Source organism: Corapipo altera, unplaced genomic scaffold (assembly GCF_003945725.1).
Source record: "Corapipo altera isolate COAL_440 unplaced genomic scaffold, ASM394572v1 1, whole genome shotgun sequence".
NCBI lineage: Eukaryota > Metazoa > Chordata > Aves > Passeriformes > Pipridae > Corapipo > Corapipo altera.
Genome location: NW_020884873.1, coordinates 34,431,334 through 34,451,525, shown reverse-complemented (window position 1 = coordinate 34,451,525; position 20,192 = coordinate 34,431,334). Strand labels below are relative to the sequence as shown.

General features: G+C 43.6%; 1 protein-coding gene across 3 annotated transcripts in view; it reads left to right on the top strand.

Annotated features, from left to right (window-relative positions):
• The first annotated feature begins 638 nt into the window (after positions 1–638).
• Positions 639–20,192, top strand: part of SRGAP1 (SLIT-ROBO Rho GTPase activating protein 1) — a 141,823-nt gene continuing 122,269 nt past the window's right edge. For 2 of the 3 annotated variants that reach the window (XR_003530687.1, XM_027661865.1), the window contains exon 1: positions 639–1,306. Coding sequence is in view for 2 of the 3 variants with exons in the window: in XM_027661865.1 (XP_027517666.1) it covers positions 1,240–1,306 (67 nt within the window). In the remaining variant the exon portion in view is untranslated. The remainder of the gene's footprint in view (positions 1,307–20,192) is intronic. The other variant, XM_027661874.1, reaches the window with a different exon arrangement.

Sequence of the window (20,192 nt, the reverse complement as noted above, 5' to 3'; positions counted from 1 at the left end):
CGCTGGCACTCCTGCCCTCGAGAACAAGCTGCGTGCGAAGGGGAGCTCCATGCGATCAAGGACGGTGGAGGCGGCTGTGCTGAGGGCGCAGCTCTCCCTTCGGTGCTGCAATGCCCTGGTCCCGCTGGGTCCTGGTCCTGAGGCACGCCGGTGCAGCCGCGGTCCCGCCCGCCCAGCACAGCCATGCCCTGCCTCCGGAGACACCGGGGAAGAACACGGGGTCCCCAAAGGACACATGTCCCCTCCGCCCTCCCCCCTCCCCGCGCGGTTTGGCGCTGAAGGCAGCAGGGGACTTCAACTTTCCACGCCGCATCAAAGGCCTTCTGTCACCGTACCGCGACCTTACAACCCCGTTCCCTGACGGGGCCCGGCCACCATATGCCCAATGCGGGTGGTGGGGCGGGGATCTCCCTCCTCCCGCCCCGCCCGAGCCCGAGCCCCCGGGCCTCCCGCCGCGGACCTGCCAGGGCAGGCGGGCGCTGAGCCCGCGGGGCCCGCCCGCGGCGCCCGGCGGCCGCCAACGCGGGGGAGGCGGAGCGGGCGGACACAGCGAGAGAGGAGCGGAGGCGGGCGGGCAGGCAGGAAGGGAGGAGACAACGGCGTAAGGGCGGGGAGAAGTTTATTCCCGGAGACACCTCTCCAGGGCGCGGCGGCGGAGTCTTTCCGAGTAGGCGGCTGCTCGGTCCGTAGGCTCGGGACATGCGCCGCGGCGCTGCCGGCCGGGGTTAGTCACGGCAGGGTGCCGGTCCCGAATTCCCACCCAGGCCAGCGCGGCGGCAGCAGTAACTAGTGCCTCTGGCGTACGGACCGAGCGCGGCCACCTCCCGCCCATCGCCCTCTCCCTGCTTCCCTTCCTCTCTCCCGGGTGCGTGAGGAGAGATAACAATGGTGGGGCGCAGCCGCCGGGCCCCCGCCCTCGCCTAGTGGAAGCTGGTGCCCCGCGGCAACTGCTCCGCCGCCCCGCCCTGCGGCGGCCCCGGGTCGCGGACCGCGTTGCTGCCGGCGGCGCTGCCGGGAGGCGATGGTTCCCGCGCCGGGGTTAGTCTGATCGCCGCTCCCCGCCTCGTCGCCTCCGGTGCCGGCGGCGCTCCCGCGAGGCCAGCGCCCGCCGCCGCCCCGGCCGCGCTCCTCGGGCTTGGGGCCGTCTGACCCAACTTGGGAGCTCCTCCAGAAAAGCAAGAGTAATTAGTGATAATAATAATTTAAAACAAGGGAAGAAGCAGAAGAAGCGAGTGGATAATGTCAACACCGAGCAGATTCAAAAAGGACAAAGAGATTATAGCGGAGTATGAAAGTCAAGTGAAAGGTAAGCGCGGGGCGGCGGCGGGAGAGCCCCCGCGGGAGTGGGGCGTCCTGTGCCAGCCCCTTCCCCGGGCTGCCGGCCGAGCCCCCAGCGCTTACCGGGCGGCCGGTTCCAGCTGCCCGAACTTCGTGGCGGAAGGAAGCGGGGAGGGGGCGGCGGGCGCTGCCATCCGAGCGCCGCCGGTGGGTGCGAGGGGCCGGGCGGCAGCGGCGGCGGCTTGTCCGCTGCCCAGCCCCGGCCGAGTACCTTCTCTTCTTCCACCGACTTCGGTAACACGAGGGTGGGGGGAAGGGGGAAGAACAAAAAAAAAAAAAAGAGGCTTGGCAATTACTGAAGCGAGAGACAATAGTAAGCCATACCCCTTTCTTGAGACACATGGCTGGTGTCCCCCACCCTCCTCTCAGGGCTGTAGTTTCTGTGCTGGGCTGTAAGATGGCTAATAAAGAATTATCCTTGATTATTGAATGAACCCATTCAGCCATCCCAGGAAGTATTTCAGCCTCGCATCTCCCGGCTGTATTGCGTCCAACTATTGTGCCAAGGACAGCGTCGGTAGATCCTGGCGTGAACTACCGGCGCTTCCAGAGCCTCGAGTTTCCTCGCCTATCGTTTTCCCTCTGCCGGTGGCTTGGGCGAAACAGAGATTGGGGAAGTAGCGACATGGGCAGTGGGGTGTGTGTCTCTTGGTGTGCGTCCTTTTTTTCTCGGTGCTCTCGGGGAAAATATTGCATAATACACAAATTGCAGTAAATCCGAGGATGCATGCAAACCTTAAATGCAGTGTTTAAAAAGCTATGCTACACCTGAGCTGTGTTTATTAAAATGATGGGGGTGTGCTTGTCACATAGGGTGTTTCCTCCTTGATGCTTCCCACGGTCTTCAATGTGCAGAGGTAGAGCGTGCCCTCACGCAGGTCCATGGGCTTCGGAAACAGCCTTCGTGTGCCATGCGGGCAAAGGGTTGGGGACCTTCTAAGCGAGGCATCTGAAACAGTGTGGGAGGGACCACTCCTTAGCTGTTCAAATGTTTATTGACTTTGTATAATTGCACAGTATTTTTTCCTCTTACTTGATCCTGTGAGATGAATTTTTCAAGACAATTCTTGGAGTTTTGTTGGGGTTTTTCCTCTTAAAAGGAAAGAGGTAATTTTGAGGGTTTTTTTCTTCCGAAGCTTAACTTTTTGTGAAAAATACCTGTCACCTGTCGTTTTGGGTCCAGGAAAGGATCTAGGCTTGAAATACGAGACCTGCCAGACAGGTGGGCAGTGAGGGGTCTTCTTTGAGTTGGCAGGTAGGCCATGCTTCAGGTGTCTATCTGACATGGGCAAGACCAAGACAGCTCTGGCATAGCTGGTGGATTCACTGCCATCGAGCCCTTGGAGGATCGGTGCTTTTGCCTCTCTGTGGAGATGGTGCAGATTTGTCTTCATCGCTGATCAGAAAAAATGTTCAAGATCTTAGGCTCATTGCAGTGTGCAGACTGTTCTTTGCCTCCTCCTAACTTGATTGTTACAGGGTGAGCCTTTATTTTCTGCAGCCAGTTGCTATGTAAGTCATTCTTCTCTTTTGAATAATGAAGAAAAAATACCATCCTTTCAGCTACATAGATCATTTCAAAAGACGTCGAAGATTAATGTATAAAGTACCTTTGATAACTTGGCTCTCATTTGGTGTCATAGTCCTCCATCTAATTGCAGAGGGAGATGGTGTTTGTTAATGTAGTTTAGTAGAAATTTTAACTTGCTTTGCTCCTTTGTGGTGGTCTGGGGTGTGTTCAGTCTGGTCCCAACTGTTTCACCTGAATTGTTGATTATCAGCTGTTTGAAAAAGTATGCTGGGCTAGCAACTGTAGCCAGAGATGATTTTTCTTTAACCAGCATCACAGCAATTGTATTTCACATGGTATGAACTGTTTGTACTAAGACAGTTCTGCTTGAGACCAGCTCAGTGATACTGTAAAAAAGTAGCGATACCACTGCGTGATACCTTGAAAATATATTTTATATTGAGGGGTTCAAGGGCTAAGGAATCAGCCCTAGTCAGCCAGCAAGGTAACTTTAAGGGAATGTAAATGCAGGAAAGTCAGGTCCCTATATGCTGCTTGGAATTTCATATATTAAGATAGGAGAGAGGGTGTGGCCAAACCGCTTGAGCTGCTTGTGATTTATCGTCCTTACAATGCCTAGCTGATTTCTCACTGCTGATGTGCTTAGTTGCCTGAAGGATGTGCACAATTGGTCATCAAACTGGCCATTTGAGGCCCTCTGGGCAGGGGTGCACAGAGGAGTGTAACACCACATGCATCCCTTACCTTGTTGTGGGAGTGCATTGAGCTCAGCTTGCTGAACATCAGCCTTATGGATTCAGAAACTGACGCTGATGTGTGCATTTGTAAATCCTGTCCTAAGATGTCTGAATATTAATATTGGAGGAAGAGGGGGCCATAACATACATGGCCTATAGGGTGTATATATGGTGCCATATTTGGAAATGAGGATTTAACATTGCCATTCTTCACATAGCTCTTCTGTTCTCAACCCCTCAAATAGGAAGCAGTAACAGATGTTAATTGTTCTGCCTGGTTCCTGAGTAGTGTAAACTGATATCTTCTCTTTGGATTTTTAGCAGTATCACTAGATTGGCTCTTGCTTTAGTGGAGGTCATACAGGAACGGTAGAAAGCCTGCAAATGTTACCTGTTTGTCTAGCTGAAGTGGACAAAGTACTTCTGACTTGCTGGGCAGAACATTGTATTGCATATTTTTTTGCAACATTCCTATTCTTCAGCCTAACTTCTGTCAAGAACTATCTCAATTGTAGCAGTAAGGTAATTGTGTTCGCTTTCCTGCACATCATATAGAAAGCAGGATATTTCTTATGGATGTCTTAATACTGAAGTTAGATCTGTCTAGCTGAATACCTATACCTATTGTTTTGGGGGATGTAAGAATATTATGGTGCCATAGGTATCTTACTTTGTAGACATAAAGGTGCCTGGGAAGTAAAAGAATTAATAAAGTATCCCTGATCATCCAAAGTATCAGTCGTATCTGTTTGATTTTCTGAAGGATGTGATAATTTTATAGGCCCTTTAAAGTCATTAGAGGTAGTTTTAGCAACCTTGCAACTGGGGTGGGTGATGGAACTAGAGCTAGAAGGTAGACAAATACTTTTTAGATGAGCAACAGACTGGTGGTATAGTTCTGAGCCAAGTATTAACTTTTTGCTATATTACCCTGCTTAGATTAATACACAGCATTCCTCAATTGACTATAGTAGCCTATTATCATACCTTTTGTATTCTGAGGACCAGCTGCTCCTTGGTACTGCTGATAATGTCAAGTTGTGTCTGTTGATAAAGTTACTGAGCAGTTGTTGATAAAGTTACTGAGCAGTCCACAGCAGTGAAGAGATACTAGAGCATCCTCTGATGCCTGTGTGGGTGTCTTGAGTATGGTAAAGGGTGTGTTAGCGAGATCTTGAATACCTGTCTCACTTCAGAAATTTATCCCTCTGAAGAAGAAATCTGTTGTAGTTGTGGAGGATTGGGAATGTACTGCTTCATAGCCTTATGATCATTCAAGCATTAAACTGACATTACCTTCTTAAGACTTGTAACTGGCCTTCCATGCATAGGAGAAATATTCTTTGAATAGGCAAACATTGTACTGACTAATTATCTGGGCGTGTCTATTCAGTGAGATCCTCTGTATGGTTTGAACTGTTGAGAATCTTTGGAGTTTAACAGTCTTTTGGCCTTCTTATGCAACAGGATCTCCAACTGCAGTGGGCTGAGGGAAGAGCTACTTAGATGCTTCCTTTTTCCACCTTCATTTTTTACTTGGAATTGGCTTGTAAATACAAGCCCAAAAGCAGTTTGGAAAAGACATTTCCCTAAAATCAATATTTTTATGGTCTTCTTTGGAACAAAATACTCCTGTTTTTCCATCAGAAACAACTTGATAGGAGTCTGTATCGCATTGCCTAATTAATTTTTATGGAAAATGAAAATTCTGAATTGTGAACTGAATTTCAACTTCACATTAAAAACAACACTAGAAGGTTCTCTGAGAAAATGCTGAGTTCTGAAGTACAAATTGGGTTGTCATTTTAGTAAACTGATAGCTATTTTGAAAAAAATCTTTGTAATGAAACATTTGGTACCTTGGACAATGTCAGAATTCTTGAGGTTTATTTCAAAAAGAATCTGGTGAATAGATACCAGTTTCCAAAGTTCAAGTTTATTGTGTGGTTTAGCAGAAATTTTTCTGGTCCAAGGTCTTGACCACACACAGAACTTTGTCTGATACAGAAAAGATATTGTTCTTTATGCTGTTTTTCAATTGGAGTTACATACTGTGTAATGAAGGCTAGTTCTTTACCTTTTTCAGCCATCACATTCTTCCTGCTCTCTGATCCTTCCTTGCAGAGTACAGACTTCAGTTGTCTAGGTAAATGTTAATGAGTTTGTAGTTGACTATGTAGCTGAAAGGGTTATCTGCAGGTTTAGATAGTTCAGTCGTAAACCACCCAGGGGGTTTCTCTGGTTGGTTGGGTTGGAGTTTGAGTTGTTTTGGGTTTTTTTTGTTAACCAACATCTTCAGTACTCTTACTATTCTCACAGCTTTCTTGGAATGGAAACTAAGGAACTTGGTTTAGTACAACACTGTGCACCAAATTATTTAGAGCATGGGGGAGCCCTACAAAAAACCTGCTTCCCAAAGGTCATGATTGAGGAACTTGAGATGTTTTGGTTTCATAGTCTTTCTGTATAATTAAAGAAGAAAATGCCTTTTCTTGATACCATTTGAAAATATGGCTAAGAGTCAGGAAAGTACACTTTCTTTTTCCTGGTTTGACCACACAGCTGGTGTGTCCCTGCACCACAGTGAAGCCGCATGTATTGTTTTACTTCAGTTTAAAGGTGAATGAAGTCTTGATGGCTATAGCACACATGAAAAGGTAAGCACTGAATGGATTGTCTGAAGTATGTTTATGGCAGTATGGCAATCCTAATGCATACTCAATGTGTATGTTTTGTGCATACTTGCATATTTTTGTTAGTCTCTAACAAAGTTTTAATTCACCTCTGACTCTGAAGCAGTTTGGAAACTTTTTAGGATCACTTCTCTGAGGCTTTTTTTTTTTCCTTTCCAAATGTAGTTCCAGTGCAGTTTTGCTGTTGCAGAGTGATGCTCTAAATCACACAAAGGTTCATTGAATTTCCTGCATTATCTTTTATTGGTCACTTTTTTATGAACTGAAGTTCTAGTTGCTAATAAAATTAAACTTATAACTTTGAAGTGGTTGCAGTAAGGCAGAATGGGATCCAAATTTCTTCCCATTCTCTGCCTCAGATTTCACTTGGGTTAGGGTTTGCCTTTTGTGAAAACTGCTCTTCTTGTCAGTCAGAGGTGATGGATGGTAGTGCTGGAAAAAAGTGGGTCAGTGCTGTTGAGACTGGATAAGAAATCCCCTGCTGACCATTACATAGCCTGTTAGAAATCACTGACCATGACTTGACAGTGCAGCCTGTGTAATCTCTGTTTTGGACAGGGATGGACGTGGGGGAGAGCTCAAACGGAGCCAGGCAGGTGTCAGTGAAAGATCCTATGGTGCTTGTTCTTCCCTTTACCTTTCGTTTTCAAGCCCTTGTTATATCTACCTGTCATGCTATCCCACGTCTAACCTTTCTGGTCTCCCTAGTGGAAACCGCTGCTACCTTAGCCTGTATTAATCCCTATTAGAGTCTAATCTACTCTTACTGCTTGGCTTTCACAGAGTAAAGTAGGCTTTGGAGTGTGGAGGTTTGTTTTAGTGTGTGAGTGACTAGGCTAAATGTGTACCAGGGCTTCCTGTGTTCTGGGTGCTGCCCCCTCTGCTTCCTGCAGGTTTTTGCCTCGTGGCAGCATTTCGGCTGTGACTGGCTTCTCCCACCTTGCCATGTACTGACCCAACCCTTTCCAGGGATCTGCCTTGTGCTCTCTGCTCTGAGCTATCTGGGCTGATGTGAACAAGTGCTGACCGTCTCTGGGGCAAGTCTGGCTGACCTTGCTCTATGCTGGTCAGTCTGGGAGCTATGAGTCATGAATGGTCTGTTGTACCTGAAATGATTTTGTCTTTTCCTTCCCCGCTTTTTGTTTCTCAGGCACAATGCCACACACCCTGAAGTTCAAGAGATTGTGGGGGTAATGTGTCTGTACATATGTATGCATGTGGAAGAAGAGTAACAGCTGAAAACTGGAGGCAGTGATTGAAGGTGCAATGACTGGCATCACTACTTGTGTACCACTAACAGGGATGAGGCTGGTGGGCTAAGCAGTGCCAGATACTTGGGATGAAGCACAGAGGACCATAGCTGAGAGCATGGGACCATCTCTTGGGTAAGAGGCAGAGCTGTCTGCACAGGAAGACTGCTTGGTGCGTGTCTTTTACATTACCAAGGCTATATCTGGCACCAGATCCAAAGGAGTTGGTTATCGCTGCTTTTTCCTTTGTTTCCAAGACTTAAACAACTGCAGACTGTTCTGGCCATTTGTGTGGTGGCTTGGTCCTATGGGAGTACTCTAAGACAAAAAATTCACTTTGATCTGTTGTACTGGAGCCATAATCCTGAGGCACTGCTTCCTCTGGAATGTAGTGTTTTCTGCAGCTTGTTGAAGTTATCTTCTAATAGACATTGAAGTGTGTCACAAGTCAGTTACAGCCACCTGGTAGGCTAAAGGTAGTGTATTACATTTTACCTGTGCCCTGCCTGCTAATCCATCCTGTCCAGACAAAGCACTCATATTCTCAAGCCATTTTCTGTTAGCTTTAGCTTAGTAACTGATCAAGGAAAATCTCTTCCAGAACTTCTTCCGTCTCCTCTGTTCATGTCACTATTTCTCAGACATCATCATCATGGCTGGGCTTCGTGAACGAAGATTTGGGGAGGGCACTACCCACGTTTGTTGCAAGCGCGTTGGTAGCTAGAAAGGGCAATACGAGACAGGCACATCTGGTTGCAAAAGGCACAGCAGAAAGACTCCTTAGATGGTATATTCTGCAAGGCACAATTCTTTCTGCGTTTTTTTTCTCAGACATATATCTATATGAATTTCAAGATGCAGTATTCAGTCTTGCATCATACAACCCACTGGACCTCGATTTTACCTGGAGTTTACTGTTTGATAAATCCTGAGATTGAGATGCAATCCTATTATGGAAAACGACGAATGTTTTGGAAATAACCCCAAGCAAATCTAATGTTCTGTTTCTAAGAACTGTAAGAATTAGTTTGTATATGGGCATGACCATGACTTCATATTACTCTCTCCTAGTCAGTGAATGCAAACATTATAATGAACAGTTTGTCTTCTCTAGAAGGGTTACATGCTTGTTTTTAGTTCATGGTTGGCACAATAAAATAATCCTGGCTTTAGGTGCACGTTTCTGAGGTAGGTGTTGCAGGTAGGAAGGGAAAAACCACTAAATGCTCTCACAAAATGTTGTGGAGAAAGTCTGTGATTATGACTTGAGTCTGTAATAATCGTATCTGTGAAATGAGTTAAAGATGACCTGTGTCATTTACTTCAAACTCTATCCAGTGCAGGACAGTGCAGTTGATCTGACTTTAATGAAGTCCCTCCTAAGGCATTTGGGTTCTTTACCTGTGTTTACCTTGATCATAGCATCTGGGGGGTTGATTTTAATTAGAGTGGTGAGAAGGTGAAAAAAAAATTTCTTTGTCTGTTTATCTAGAAGAAGTTTCAGTAGAACTTGCTTAAAAGTGTGATCATGGATTCATCAGTTAGAATACTTCTATTAACTTTGTTATGTTATCTATTATTGACCGATAAAAGACCTGTTTGAGTTTCAGTTGCAACCTCCTGAGACTTCCTGTTACAGATGTACTAGAGCTGACAAGGGAAATGTATTAGCATATCAACCAAAACATTCTCAAAATACACTAGACATAAGGGTTTTTTTATTGTGAAATAGAAGTTACAAAAAGTATAATTAGAACACAGTACGGTATTTCTTATTAGCTATATTGGGAATAAAAAACAAATGCAGCTGGCTTACCGGATGATGACTTCCAGGAAGTAATGATTGTAACTCTTTACATAATTAGCTGTTGTGGGAAACGTAACTGACTACTTCAGATTCATGTAAACTATCCAGACTCCTTAACTGACTCAGTGCTTACTCATCTGAATTACACTGTGTGTAGAATCTGTTAGCAATTTGTTGGTCCTGTCTTACGTGAGGAGTCTTCAAGATGCTGCTTGTTTCTCTTAGGGTTTCAGAAGTGGGATGGTGCACACCTTTGGCTTTTCTCTGTGTGTTAAATTAAATAAGGAGACATGCTGATCCCCTTTCACTTTCCAGTGTACATTATTTCATATGGTAAATAAAACCAGTCTCTACTGTTCTAACCAGTTCCAGAGTGTCTGCTTTCTGAAAGTCAGAGGAATCTGCTCATGTTTACAAACCACAGAGTACAGCAGAAGTCTAATAAGATTCAGTGATAGCTCTTGTATGGCTCTGTTCTTTCAACAACCTGTCTTCTTTCAAGCCTTGCTGTTCTCTGCTTTTCCCCTCTGATTCTTTTTTTAAGAGAAGAGAGGATAAACAATCTAAAGCATCAGGTCAGAGGCAAGATAAAATAAGTGTTCATTCAGTACCAAAATAAGCAGGCATTTGAACTGAAACTTTCTAACTCAACAATTAAGTTAATTTTATACAATAATAGAGCAACTGAAACTATTACCAGCCACTTAATTGAAGTTTTTATATTATAGAGTAAGATTATCTGCTATTCTACTTGTTCTACTAAAAAAACCACACCAACCCACACTTTAGCCTTTCATCATACGCTTCAGTACGAGCCTGGGTACCAAAACACGCTGGGACTAAGTTGCTAGGCGTAAACTTAGTCTTATTCCTTTGACAGTATTTATGCAGGCATTCCAAAGGTATACTAAAAAGAAAAAAGTTTTTACTCTTATTGTAGGATACTTAACACACCAAGGTTGTTACAAGTGTTTAGACTATACAGCAAGCTCTACCTCTTGCAAATCACTAATTTGATGATAAATAGAAATAAAAGTGGATAAATTCTTGTTCATAGGTGCCTTGTGTATATGGCAAATTCCTGTCTGCATTCTTGGCATAAATAATGCTAATTCCAGCTGTGTAACAGAAAACTAGCTTTTGTGTGTGTTGTGTTGCAAATGGATAACTGGTATGTGTAAGAATTTGACTGAAGTTTAAGAACTTGACAACTATACTGTTTTTGCTGTCCAGCAGACTATTTGAGAAGACCAATGTAATAGGGTTGTGTGCATTATGTACCTTATTTTAAGGCTGCCTTCATGTATTTGTGCTTTCCTAATTTTCAAGTAACAGTGCATAAAATTAGTGAGATTCTTAATGTCATGACGAAAATAGAACCAAAGTGTTAATACCTTTGCATTGAAGTCACAACGACATGCAGAGTGGGAGAAGGTTCACCTGTGCAGAATGATGAGAGATGAGGGAGCCCAGTGAAGGTAGCAGGTCCTCACCTGTTAGGGGCTCCTCTCCTCCAAGGGTACCATGGAGGAGCCCGGTGACAGTGAGCGCTATCACTTCTTCCCTGGCAGCCTGCGATGAGCAGTCTATGTGCATCTGCAGCTGAGCTCATCGGATTATCGTTGAGTGTATTGTAATCCGTTAATTGCCAGCCACTTCTGATGACATGATATTGTAGTTGTGGGTCAAATCCCCTGCTTCTTAAGCAGTATTCCCACTGCCATCTTTAACTTTGCCTGTGGGATGGTAAAATACACCACACCTCATGAACTTGATCATGTGGCCTTAATGAGATAAAAAACAGCCAGGAACATACTGTTTCTTGTAGCTCATTCCAATCTAGACAGACAACTATCAACAAACTTGTTTAAACTAGAACATATAAATTGGGAATATGGAATAAAACGTTACTTTTTGAGGTTTCTTTGGGGTCTGAGAGGTTACAGGGTATGAGAATTTGGGATTTTATTGTTTTTCCTACAACCCTCCTGTGAGACTTCTTCCCACTTCAGGTGTCTTCTGCTAAGGTTTTAATGCATTATCATAACCATTCTGAATAAAGACACCTGAGGAAGGTATGATATCTGGCTTTTTGGTACTTTAAGTAAAGAAAAATATGAAAATGTTAATGGAAAAACTGTGGACAAGAAAAATAGTCTGTATTTGAGCAGGAATCTAGTGCTGCATCTACCTGCTAACATATCAGAACAAAGGGAGGTGAATACTGAATTATGTGTGGCTTCAGCTGACTGTACGTACATACAGAAAATTGTAACACATTTTCCTTATAAGACTACATTTATGTCTAAAAATGCCTGGTGAAGTATATGTATATTAGACTGGGCTGCAATGAGGCATGCAGTACTGAGAACCTGTTGAAAGAACAAGGATAACTCTTAACTACCAAAGACCAAGTAGTTAATGTGCATAAAATTTGCTTTACAGCTTTTGCCTGTCTTTCAGAACATAGAATGCTCTGGACTGGAAGGGACCTTCAATGATCATCTAGTTCTGACCTGTGTCATGGGCAGTGATACCTTGCAGTAGACCAGGTTGCTTAAGGCCCTATCCAACCTGGCCTTGAACACTTCCAAGGATGGGACACCCACAACTTTTCTAGGCAACCTGTTCTTGTACCTCACCACCCTCACAGTGAAGAATTTCTTCCTTATATCTGATTTAAACCTATTCTCTTTCAACTTGAAGTCATTACCCCTTTCTCCTATGACTACATGACTTTGTAAAAATCCAGCTCTCTTGTAGGCTCCTTTTAGGTACTGGAAGGCTGCTCCGAGGTCTCCCTGGAGCATTCTCCAGGCTGAAGAGCGCCAACTCTCAGCCTGTCTTCATAGGAGAGGTGCTCCAGCCCTCTAGTCATCTTTGTGGCCCTGTTTTGGACTTGCTCTAGCAGGTCCACATGTTCACATCCTTCTTATGTTGGGGCATCCAGAGCTATGATTCAGCATTCCTGGTGGAGTCTCATGAGAGCAGAGTGGAGGGGGAGAATTCCCTCCCTCAGCCTGCTGGCCACACTGCTTTTGATGCAGCCCAGGATGTGGTTGGCTTTCTGTGCTGCAAGTGCACATTGCCAGGTCACTTTGAGCTTCTTGTCGATCAGCACCGGCAAGTACTTCTCAGGGCTGCTCTCAATCCACTCTCTGCCCAGTCTGTACTTGTGCTTGGGATCATCCTGACCCACCTTCAGGACCTTATACTTGGCCTTGTTGAACTTCATGAGATTTGCACAGGCCCCCCTCTCAAGCCTGTTAAGGTCCCTCTGGATGCCATCCCTTCTTTCCAGTGTGTTAACCGCACAGCTTAGTGTCGTTTGCAAACTTGCACTCAATGCTATTGTCTGTGTTGCCAGCAATGATGTAAAAAAGCCCTGTTCCCAATACTGACCCCTGAGGAATACCATTTGTCACTGGTTTCTGTTTGGATATCAGGCGGTTGACCGCAACTCTTTGAGTGAGACCATCCAGCCAATTACTTTTCCACCAAGTGGTCTGTCTATCAAATCCATGTGTCTCCAGTTTGGAGACAAGGATGTCGTATAAGACAGTGTCAAATGCTTTGCACAAGTCAAGGTAGGTGACATCAGTTGCTTTTCTCTTTTCTGCTAGTGCTGTAACACCATCAGAGAATACCACCAAGTTTCTCAGGCACAATTTGCCCTTATTAAAGTCATGTTGGCTGTCACCAATCACAGTACTTTCCCTGTGCTTTAGCATAGTTTCCAGGAGGATCTGTTCCTTGGTCTTGCCAAGCACCGAGGTGAGACTCACATCTTTGGGATAATCATAATGTTCAAACGCTTCCTGAATTCTGTCAGGCTTGGTGCTGTGACCACTTCCGTGGGGAGTCTGTTCCAGTGCAAAAACACCCTCTGGGTGAAGAATCTCTTTGTAATATCCATCCTAAACCTCCCCTGACACAACTTCAGGCCATTCCCTCAGGTTCTGTCATTCATCACCACAGAGAAAAGATCACTGTCTGCCCCTCCTCTTCCTCTCACGAGGAAGTTGTAGACTGCAATGAGGTCTCCCCTCAATCTCCTCTTCTCCAGGCTGAACAAGTAACCTCAGCTGCTCCTCATACGGCTTCCCCTCAAGGCCCTTCACCATCTTCATTGCCCTCCTTTGGACGCTCTCTAATACCTTAATTTCTTTCTTATATTGTGGTGCCCAAAACTACACACAGTATTCACGGTGAGGCTGCACCAGTGCAGAGCAGAACAGTCCCCTCCCTTGACCGGCTGGCGATGCTTTGCCTGATGCCCGGTTGACCCTCCTGGCTGCCAGGGCACTGCTGACTCATATTCAACTTGCTGTCAACCAGGACCCCCAGGTCCCTTTCCATGGCACTGCTTTCCTACATCTCATTCCCCAACCTGTACAAATATCTAGGGTTGTCCCATCCCAGGTGCAGAATCCGGCACTTTCCCTTGTTGAACTTCAAATGGTTGGTAATTGCCCAGTCCTCTGATTTGTCGAGATCTCTCTGCAGGGCCTCCCTGCCTTTGAGGGAGTCAACAGCTTCTCCCCCTCCCAGTTCTGTATCATTTACAAACTTGCTTAGTATCCCCTCCAGTCTGGCATCCAGGTCATTTGTGAAGATGTTGAAGAGCACAGAGCTGAAGACAGAGTCCTGTTGGAACCCCACTAATGACAGGTCACCAGTCTGATGTTACCCCATTCACTATTGCCGTCTGTGCCCAACCTATGAGCCAATCGTTCACCCGCCACATGATGTGTTTGTCCAGCTGGGTGCTGGACATTTTGTCCAGGAGGATCCTGTGAGCGATACTATCAAAAACTTTACTGAAATCCAAAAAGATTACATCAACTGCCTTCCCTTGGATCAGCTAGGCGGGTTACTTTGTCATAAAAGGAAATCAGGTTTGATAAGCAGGACTTTCCTCTCATGAAACTCTCCTGGGTGTGACCAATGACTGCATTTCAGGTGTTTTTGAATACCTCATAGAAAATCTCTATAACTTTACCAGGCGCTGAAGTGAGACTGACAGGCCTGTAGTTTCTGGGGTCCTCTTTCTTGCCCATCTTGAAAACTGGGACAACATTTGGCAACTTCCAGTCAGCTGGGACCTCTCTGGATTCCCAAGACTGCTCAAAAATCATCAAGAGAGGTTTTACAATTACTTCAACCAGCTCTGTGAGGATTCTGGGATGAATCCCATCAGGCTTCATAGATTTATAAGGATCCAGCTGGAGCAGATCCTGCACAATTTCAGGGTTGACTGGGAGTTGATCATTCTCACAGTCATGGTCATCCAGCTCAGGGCACCGTGACCCCCTTGGTCCGTTATCTGTGTTGAAGACAGAGGCAAAGAATGCATTAGGCACCTCTGCCTTGTCTCTGTCCCTGTTTGTGAGGTGACCATCCTCATTCTGGAACGGGCCAGTGATATTTCTATACTTTTTTTCGCCATTAATGTATTTGAAAAAACTCTTTGTATTGTCCCCCACATTTCTGGCCAGCTTCAACTCCAGTTGAGCTTTGGCCACACAAACATTCTCCCTACAGCAGCAAGCAGCATCTGTGAATTCTTCCCATGTCATGACCTTACTTCCAATCGGCGTACACCTTCCCTTTTTTGCCTTATCTCCAAGAGAAGATTCCTGTTCAGCCAAGCTGGCCTTCTGCCTCACCTGCTTGACATATGACATTTGGGAACTGCCTGATCCTGTGCCCTTAGGAGGTGATGTTTAAAAAGTGACCAGCACTGATAGACCCTGGCACCTGCAAAAACATTCTTCTTAAGCAAGAAATACCCTCTTTTGCATATAAAAAGGGTAAAAATTAATGAAAATAAGAGCCAAAGTATAATTCCTCCAATATATATACCACCCTGACTAGCAAAGTAGTGGGTTACTGGTGAGAGGGGATGGGTTGTCAGATGGTTGGCTCAAGGAGATTCCAAGCACATGCTTTGCTAGTGCAAAGCAACTTCTGGGCAGTTCAGTATAGCTCGATATTGTTTCCTTGTGGTTCTGGGATGGACTTTGTACACAGGGGAGGTCTCTGCTCATACTTAAGAGGACAGACTTTCAGGCTACAGTAGCAGTTTTCAGTCTTTGATGAGAGCTGAAAGAGGCTTAGGGTGAAAACATCCCATGGAATTAAATGCACAAAAGAACTCTAGCTCCTGTCTTTGCCTTTCAGATGCCACATTTAGTTCCCCTTTGGCTGCTGCCTCACTTCAGAGGTGTCTGTGGGCATGTTTATGTGACTGCATATACTGGCCTACATGTTTATTCTGCAGTATAGTTTGACACACCACATCTCTAACATTGTTCCCTTATTTATAGACCAGAAACTGCCTTGCCTCCAGCTGGCAGAGACAGAAGTACCCGTCTCATCCATGCTGATGTCATCTGAGTTGCCACCAGAGCAGACCTAAAAATGTTAGCTTCTGTTGAACCATGTAAAAATTTGTATGAAATTGAGGAATCAGGAATCTGAGAAGTTCATCCTTCCTAGTGATCAGAGAGCATTTGCATGAGGAGTTTGGTTTCACATCTTTATCTTACTCAAACATTATTCACACCTTCATCTTACTCAAAACTGAGTTTTGAATACAGCTCACCCTGCAGATGGTTGGTCTGAGAACTAAGGAACTGAGTATTCTGGTACAAGTCTCCCTGATTTCTTGTTTGTTTAAGCTCTTCTGCTTTTTCCCAGACTTAATGAATATTTAATTATTTACAGACTGATTATGAATCCATTGTCTGGTAGTTAAAGCAGTCACCTGAGAGATATGGGTCTTGCTATGTATTCCAACCAGAATGGGTTCCTGTTCTACTTGTTTTTTTAAAGAAATGGAAAAGGAGGAGGACTGTAGAATTGAGATATTTATGTGACCATTCTTATTTAAGAATACTTTATTAATCTGGAGGGGGAACTATTCAGTGGATACCTTATTTATTCATCGCATGTGGTATACAGTATACAGAAAAAACCCCCGACCCTTTCCTATGTAATGATTTTTAATCTTAATGCCCTGCCAGCATTTATGGTAATTTTTGGCAGATTGTCTCTAGTTTTGCTGACAATCTGTGAAGAAAATGTTTGATCAGAGTTGTTTGAAAGGTTCACAAGTGAATGTCTGTTTGCTTGAACCTTTGCTTCAATGACTCTTCCTGCAACATTCCCTTCATACAGCATAGTCAGTCCTCTGTTCCATGGCAATTCTACTCCCCAGGTGCCTGAGTTGAAGATTCACAAACAGCTTTTTTTGCAGCCACCAGAAACTTACTCTGCAAATATTCCTGAGTTACTTCATATCTGTGAAGAGCAGGAATTTTTTTAGGGTTTTTTTTGAGGGCAGAAAAATTGCCTCAACTGATGTTTAAGGAGGAAAGAAGGGCAGTGGGTCTGCAAATATTACTGAGGCAATTCTGCAGTTGTTAGTCAAATAGCAGTGAATGTTTTGGGGTTTAGAGACTAGAGGTGAATGTTTGCAGTGCATTAATATAGCTGTAAGGAGGAACTCTGAAGAACAACTGAAGAACTCTTTACCAGTCATGACAGTTGATCAGGTTATTTCCTTTGCAGAACTGTATTGTAGGGCAGCAGACAGTCCTTTGAGAAGCCAAGGTACTTGTTATTGATTTGGGGCTTTACTTGAGTGTATTAACATGCCTGTTCTTTACTTGTACTGCTGCAGCTGTATGTGGTGAAGTCAGGTTGTGTGAACAGGTGTATGCAAAGTACTGTAACTAAGGATCAGGCAAGAAGATGGAAATGATGGAAATGTCCAAATTCTTTTTAACCTAGTTTAAAAGGGGGTTTAAGATGACTCTTCAGGTATGCTTCTGAACTTGTACACTGGCATGTTTTGCATTGGAAAGAACAATTTGTTCTTATTTCTGTTCTGCACTTCGCTTGGTTATCCAATAATTTATCTCACTATTCATTTGATTACTTTTTTTTTTTAAATTATAATTGACTGTTGGATTAAATGAATAGCTGATGCATCCTGAATCAGAAGTAGTTCCTACTGGATAAGAGTATGCTTATAAGCTTCACAGATACTGTAAATAAGGAGATAGCATATACATGAAGACTTAATAGAAACTTCAGATCTCTAAGTATTTATATGTAATCTGTTGTTTTTTCAATTGTAATATCTGACTTGCAGAGACATGCTGTTTACATTAGGTGGCTTCATTTTTGCTTAGCATTGCTTATGTTAGGATATTTGAAAGTTAATTTAAATACTTTTTTATTATGTCTCTATAATTAGTTTTTTTCTTAGTTTGTAAGATACCAGTAGTATGTGAGATCGTGGGATTAGCTATGATCACTGAAAACTCCACCTTGCTTGTAGGTCTGTTTGCAAAATACTCTGAGAAAGAGCTTTTTAGGTTGCAGCTTGAACATTGTGTAGTGTAGTGGGGATTCAGACCTGTTACTAGGATCATATGAGCCATTGTTCCTATTACAGTGTGTTTATAACCTTGGAATTACTCCTTTGAATCTCATCTTAAGAGTCTGTGATTTTAGGAAAACATACCTTTTCTGTAGTTCTTGTGCAAACAGACCTGACTTAGGGGAAAAAAACCCCCAAACATCTTTGGTCTCTTCTAAGTCAGACTCTGATCTAACTTGAGCAAGAGGACTTAATTTAAAGAGACATATTAATTTCAGGGGACTGAATGGACCGACAATAGTCTCCTTAAGTTGGTTGAAGGTAGATGTACTTGCATCAAAAAATGAGTACCAAGTTCCTTGTAATTTGATACAGACTTCAAAACATTAAATGAGTATTGATGAAACTGATGTTTTTCTTTGTGAATTTTATTTTTCCTGTGATGGCTAAGATTTTTGCCAGCATCTGATATTTAGGTGGTTTTCCAAGTGATGAGGTGGGCCTTGCTGAAGCAGTGCTCCACATAGATGAGGTGGAGCCGGAGCCCTTAAGTGCTGAGGAGACTTCCTAATTGTGTATAGACATGTCAGCGTTCTCTGCTGAACCTGGATTACAGGAAAAGCTTGAGACCCACTGCAGTAAAATTTCAGTCAGTTAAAGCATTAGGCTTTGAATGTATTCAGTGCTCTGAATAGTTGCTAACTAGTGTAGGACTGGAGGGACAAATGAAGTGGTACTGCTTTTACAAGCAGAATAGTAGCTGCTGTGTGTCCTGTTATGCATAGCCTTGTTTACTTCACACACATGAATTTGTTGACCTCACTAGAGCTCTTAACCTTCCTAGGGCTACTAATCTCCATAATGTCTGCAGAATTGGGCTTAATTTTGTGGTGGGAATATGCAAAAACAAGTGAACTATGAGTCATCATTTTTTACAGTAAAACATTCAGACCTAGTCCCACAGTTGATGTGCGTGGCTGATCCTTTCTTGAGAGCTTGTTGGATCTGACCCATGCTTTGGGAATCCTGACTTCTTAATTGCAGCAGAGACTATTCTGAAACAAAGGAAATGTAATGCAGAATATACTGGAGCAAAGCAAGAACTATCACTTGACTCAGATGCAACTTCCAAGATAAAATCAGTGTAAGTAGTGGACAGGATTGTGCAGACATTATAGAACATTTCAGTAGTACTCAATATGCCTTGTGAAAACTGTAGTGGTGATGTTTTCAGTTTACTGACCCTTACTTCCTTTTTGCATATAGCTTAACTAAAACATGGTTTAATAAAATAAACTTGCTTTTAAAATTTATTGGCAGCACTGAATTGTGGAGGTAGTGGAGAAAGATGTGAATGTGACTTTTCATGTCTGCAGTATGAAATGCAAAAGCACAAATGTAGTAACCACAAGGCCCTTTTTGATGTTTTAATCTTTTAAACCTTTGAAATGTTGGTGTGCTTGAAAGGGCTTCTAAATCCGTTGGTTAGTCTGCTCTGTCTCGTATTGTGTTCAAAATCACAGCAGATAAAGGAAGAGTGATCTGAAAGCTTAATGCAGTCAGAGCATCACGACCTGTTATGTAAAGCAACATTTGGCAGGGCCTTCCCAGCTGCTGTAAATGAATGTTAACAGCATTTTATCATCTGCTTTCGCTGTCTTTATTACATAATCTGAATATTTATGACCCTATTAATATGTTTAGCTCTGAAATTGCAATATTGATAGAATGGATGTTCCATAGAATATTGAACAAGAACGATTTTTGCCTCCTGAACAAAAGTTGTGTTAATATTAAACAGCTCTGAGTTTGTATTTCAAATAAGTTTGCTGAGTTGCTTTACAGGTGTATCATTAATTCCCTAAATTATTTATTTTTCTAAACATTGTCATAGGAAAAGTGTTTTGGTGACAGGATCATGTTGCTGAATATTGTCTGTGTATAAAATACATAACACTAACCAGAAAGTGATGATTTTTTTTTACTTGTAATGCAAGGCCTTGAATCCATAGTGATGATACTCTGTAGCCTTGAACAAACCTAGCCAACCTAGACCAGATCCAGGCTATCAGAATCACCTCCATCCAGAGAGCTGCTCCGGGTAGGATTCTGGGGCAAGCTGTGGGCCAACTTATTATTACAATGTGTATGTGGGGGGTGTGGTTGTGGTTGTTTTGTTTGTTTTGTTAGTTTGGGTTTTTTGTTGTTGTTTTTGTGTAACCAGGTTCTTATTTTGTCTGCCACAGTTCCTCACAAACCTGCATGCCTTCCTTCTGTTACAACTACCTTTACTGTTGTCTTGTGACCTGAGATGCATATCACATGATTGAGGCGTGTGTGCACCACATTAGGTGGTTGGGGACTGGTTACAGATGCTGTTCCTCTACTGAATGTGCACTTGCCTATATCATGATCAAACTTGGAATTACATGTAGGCAGGTAAT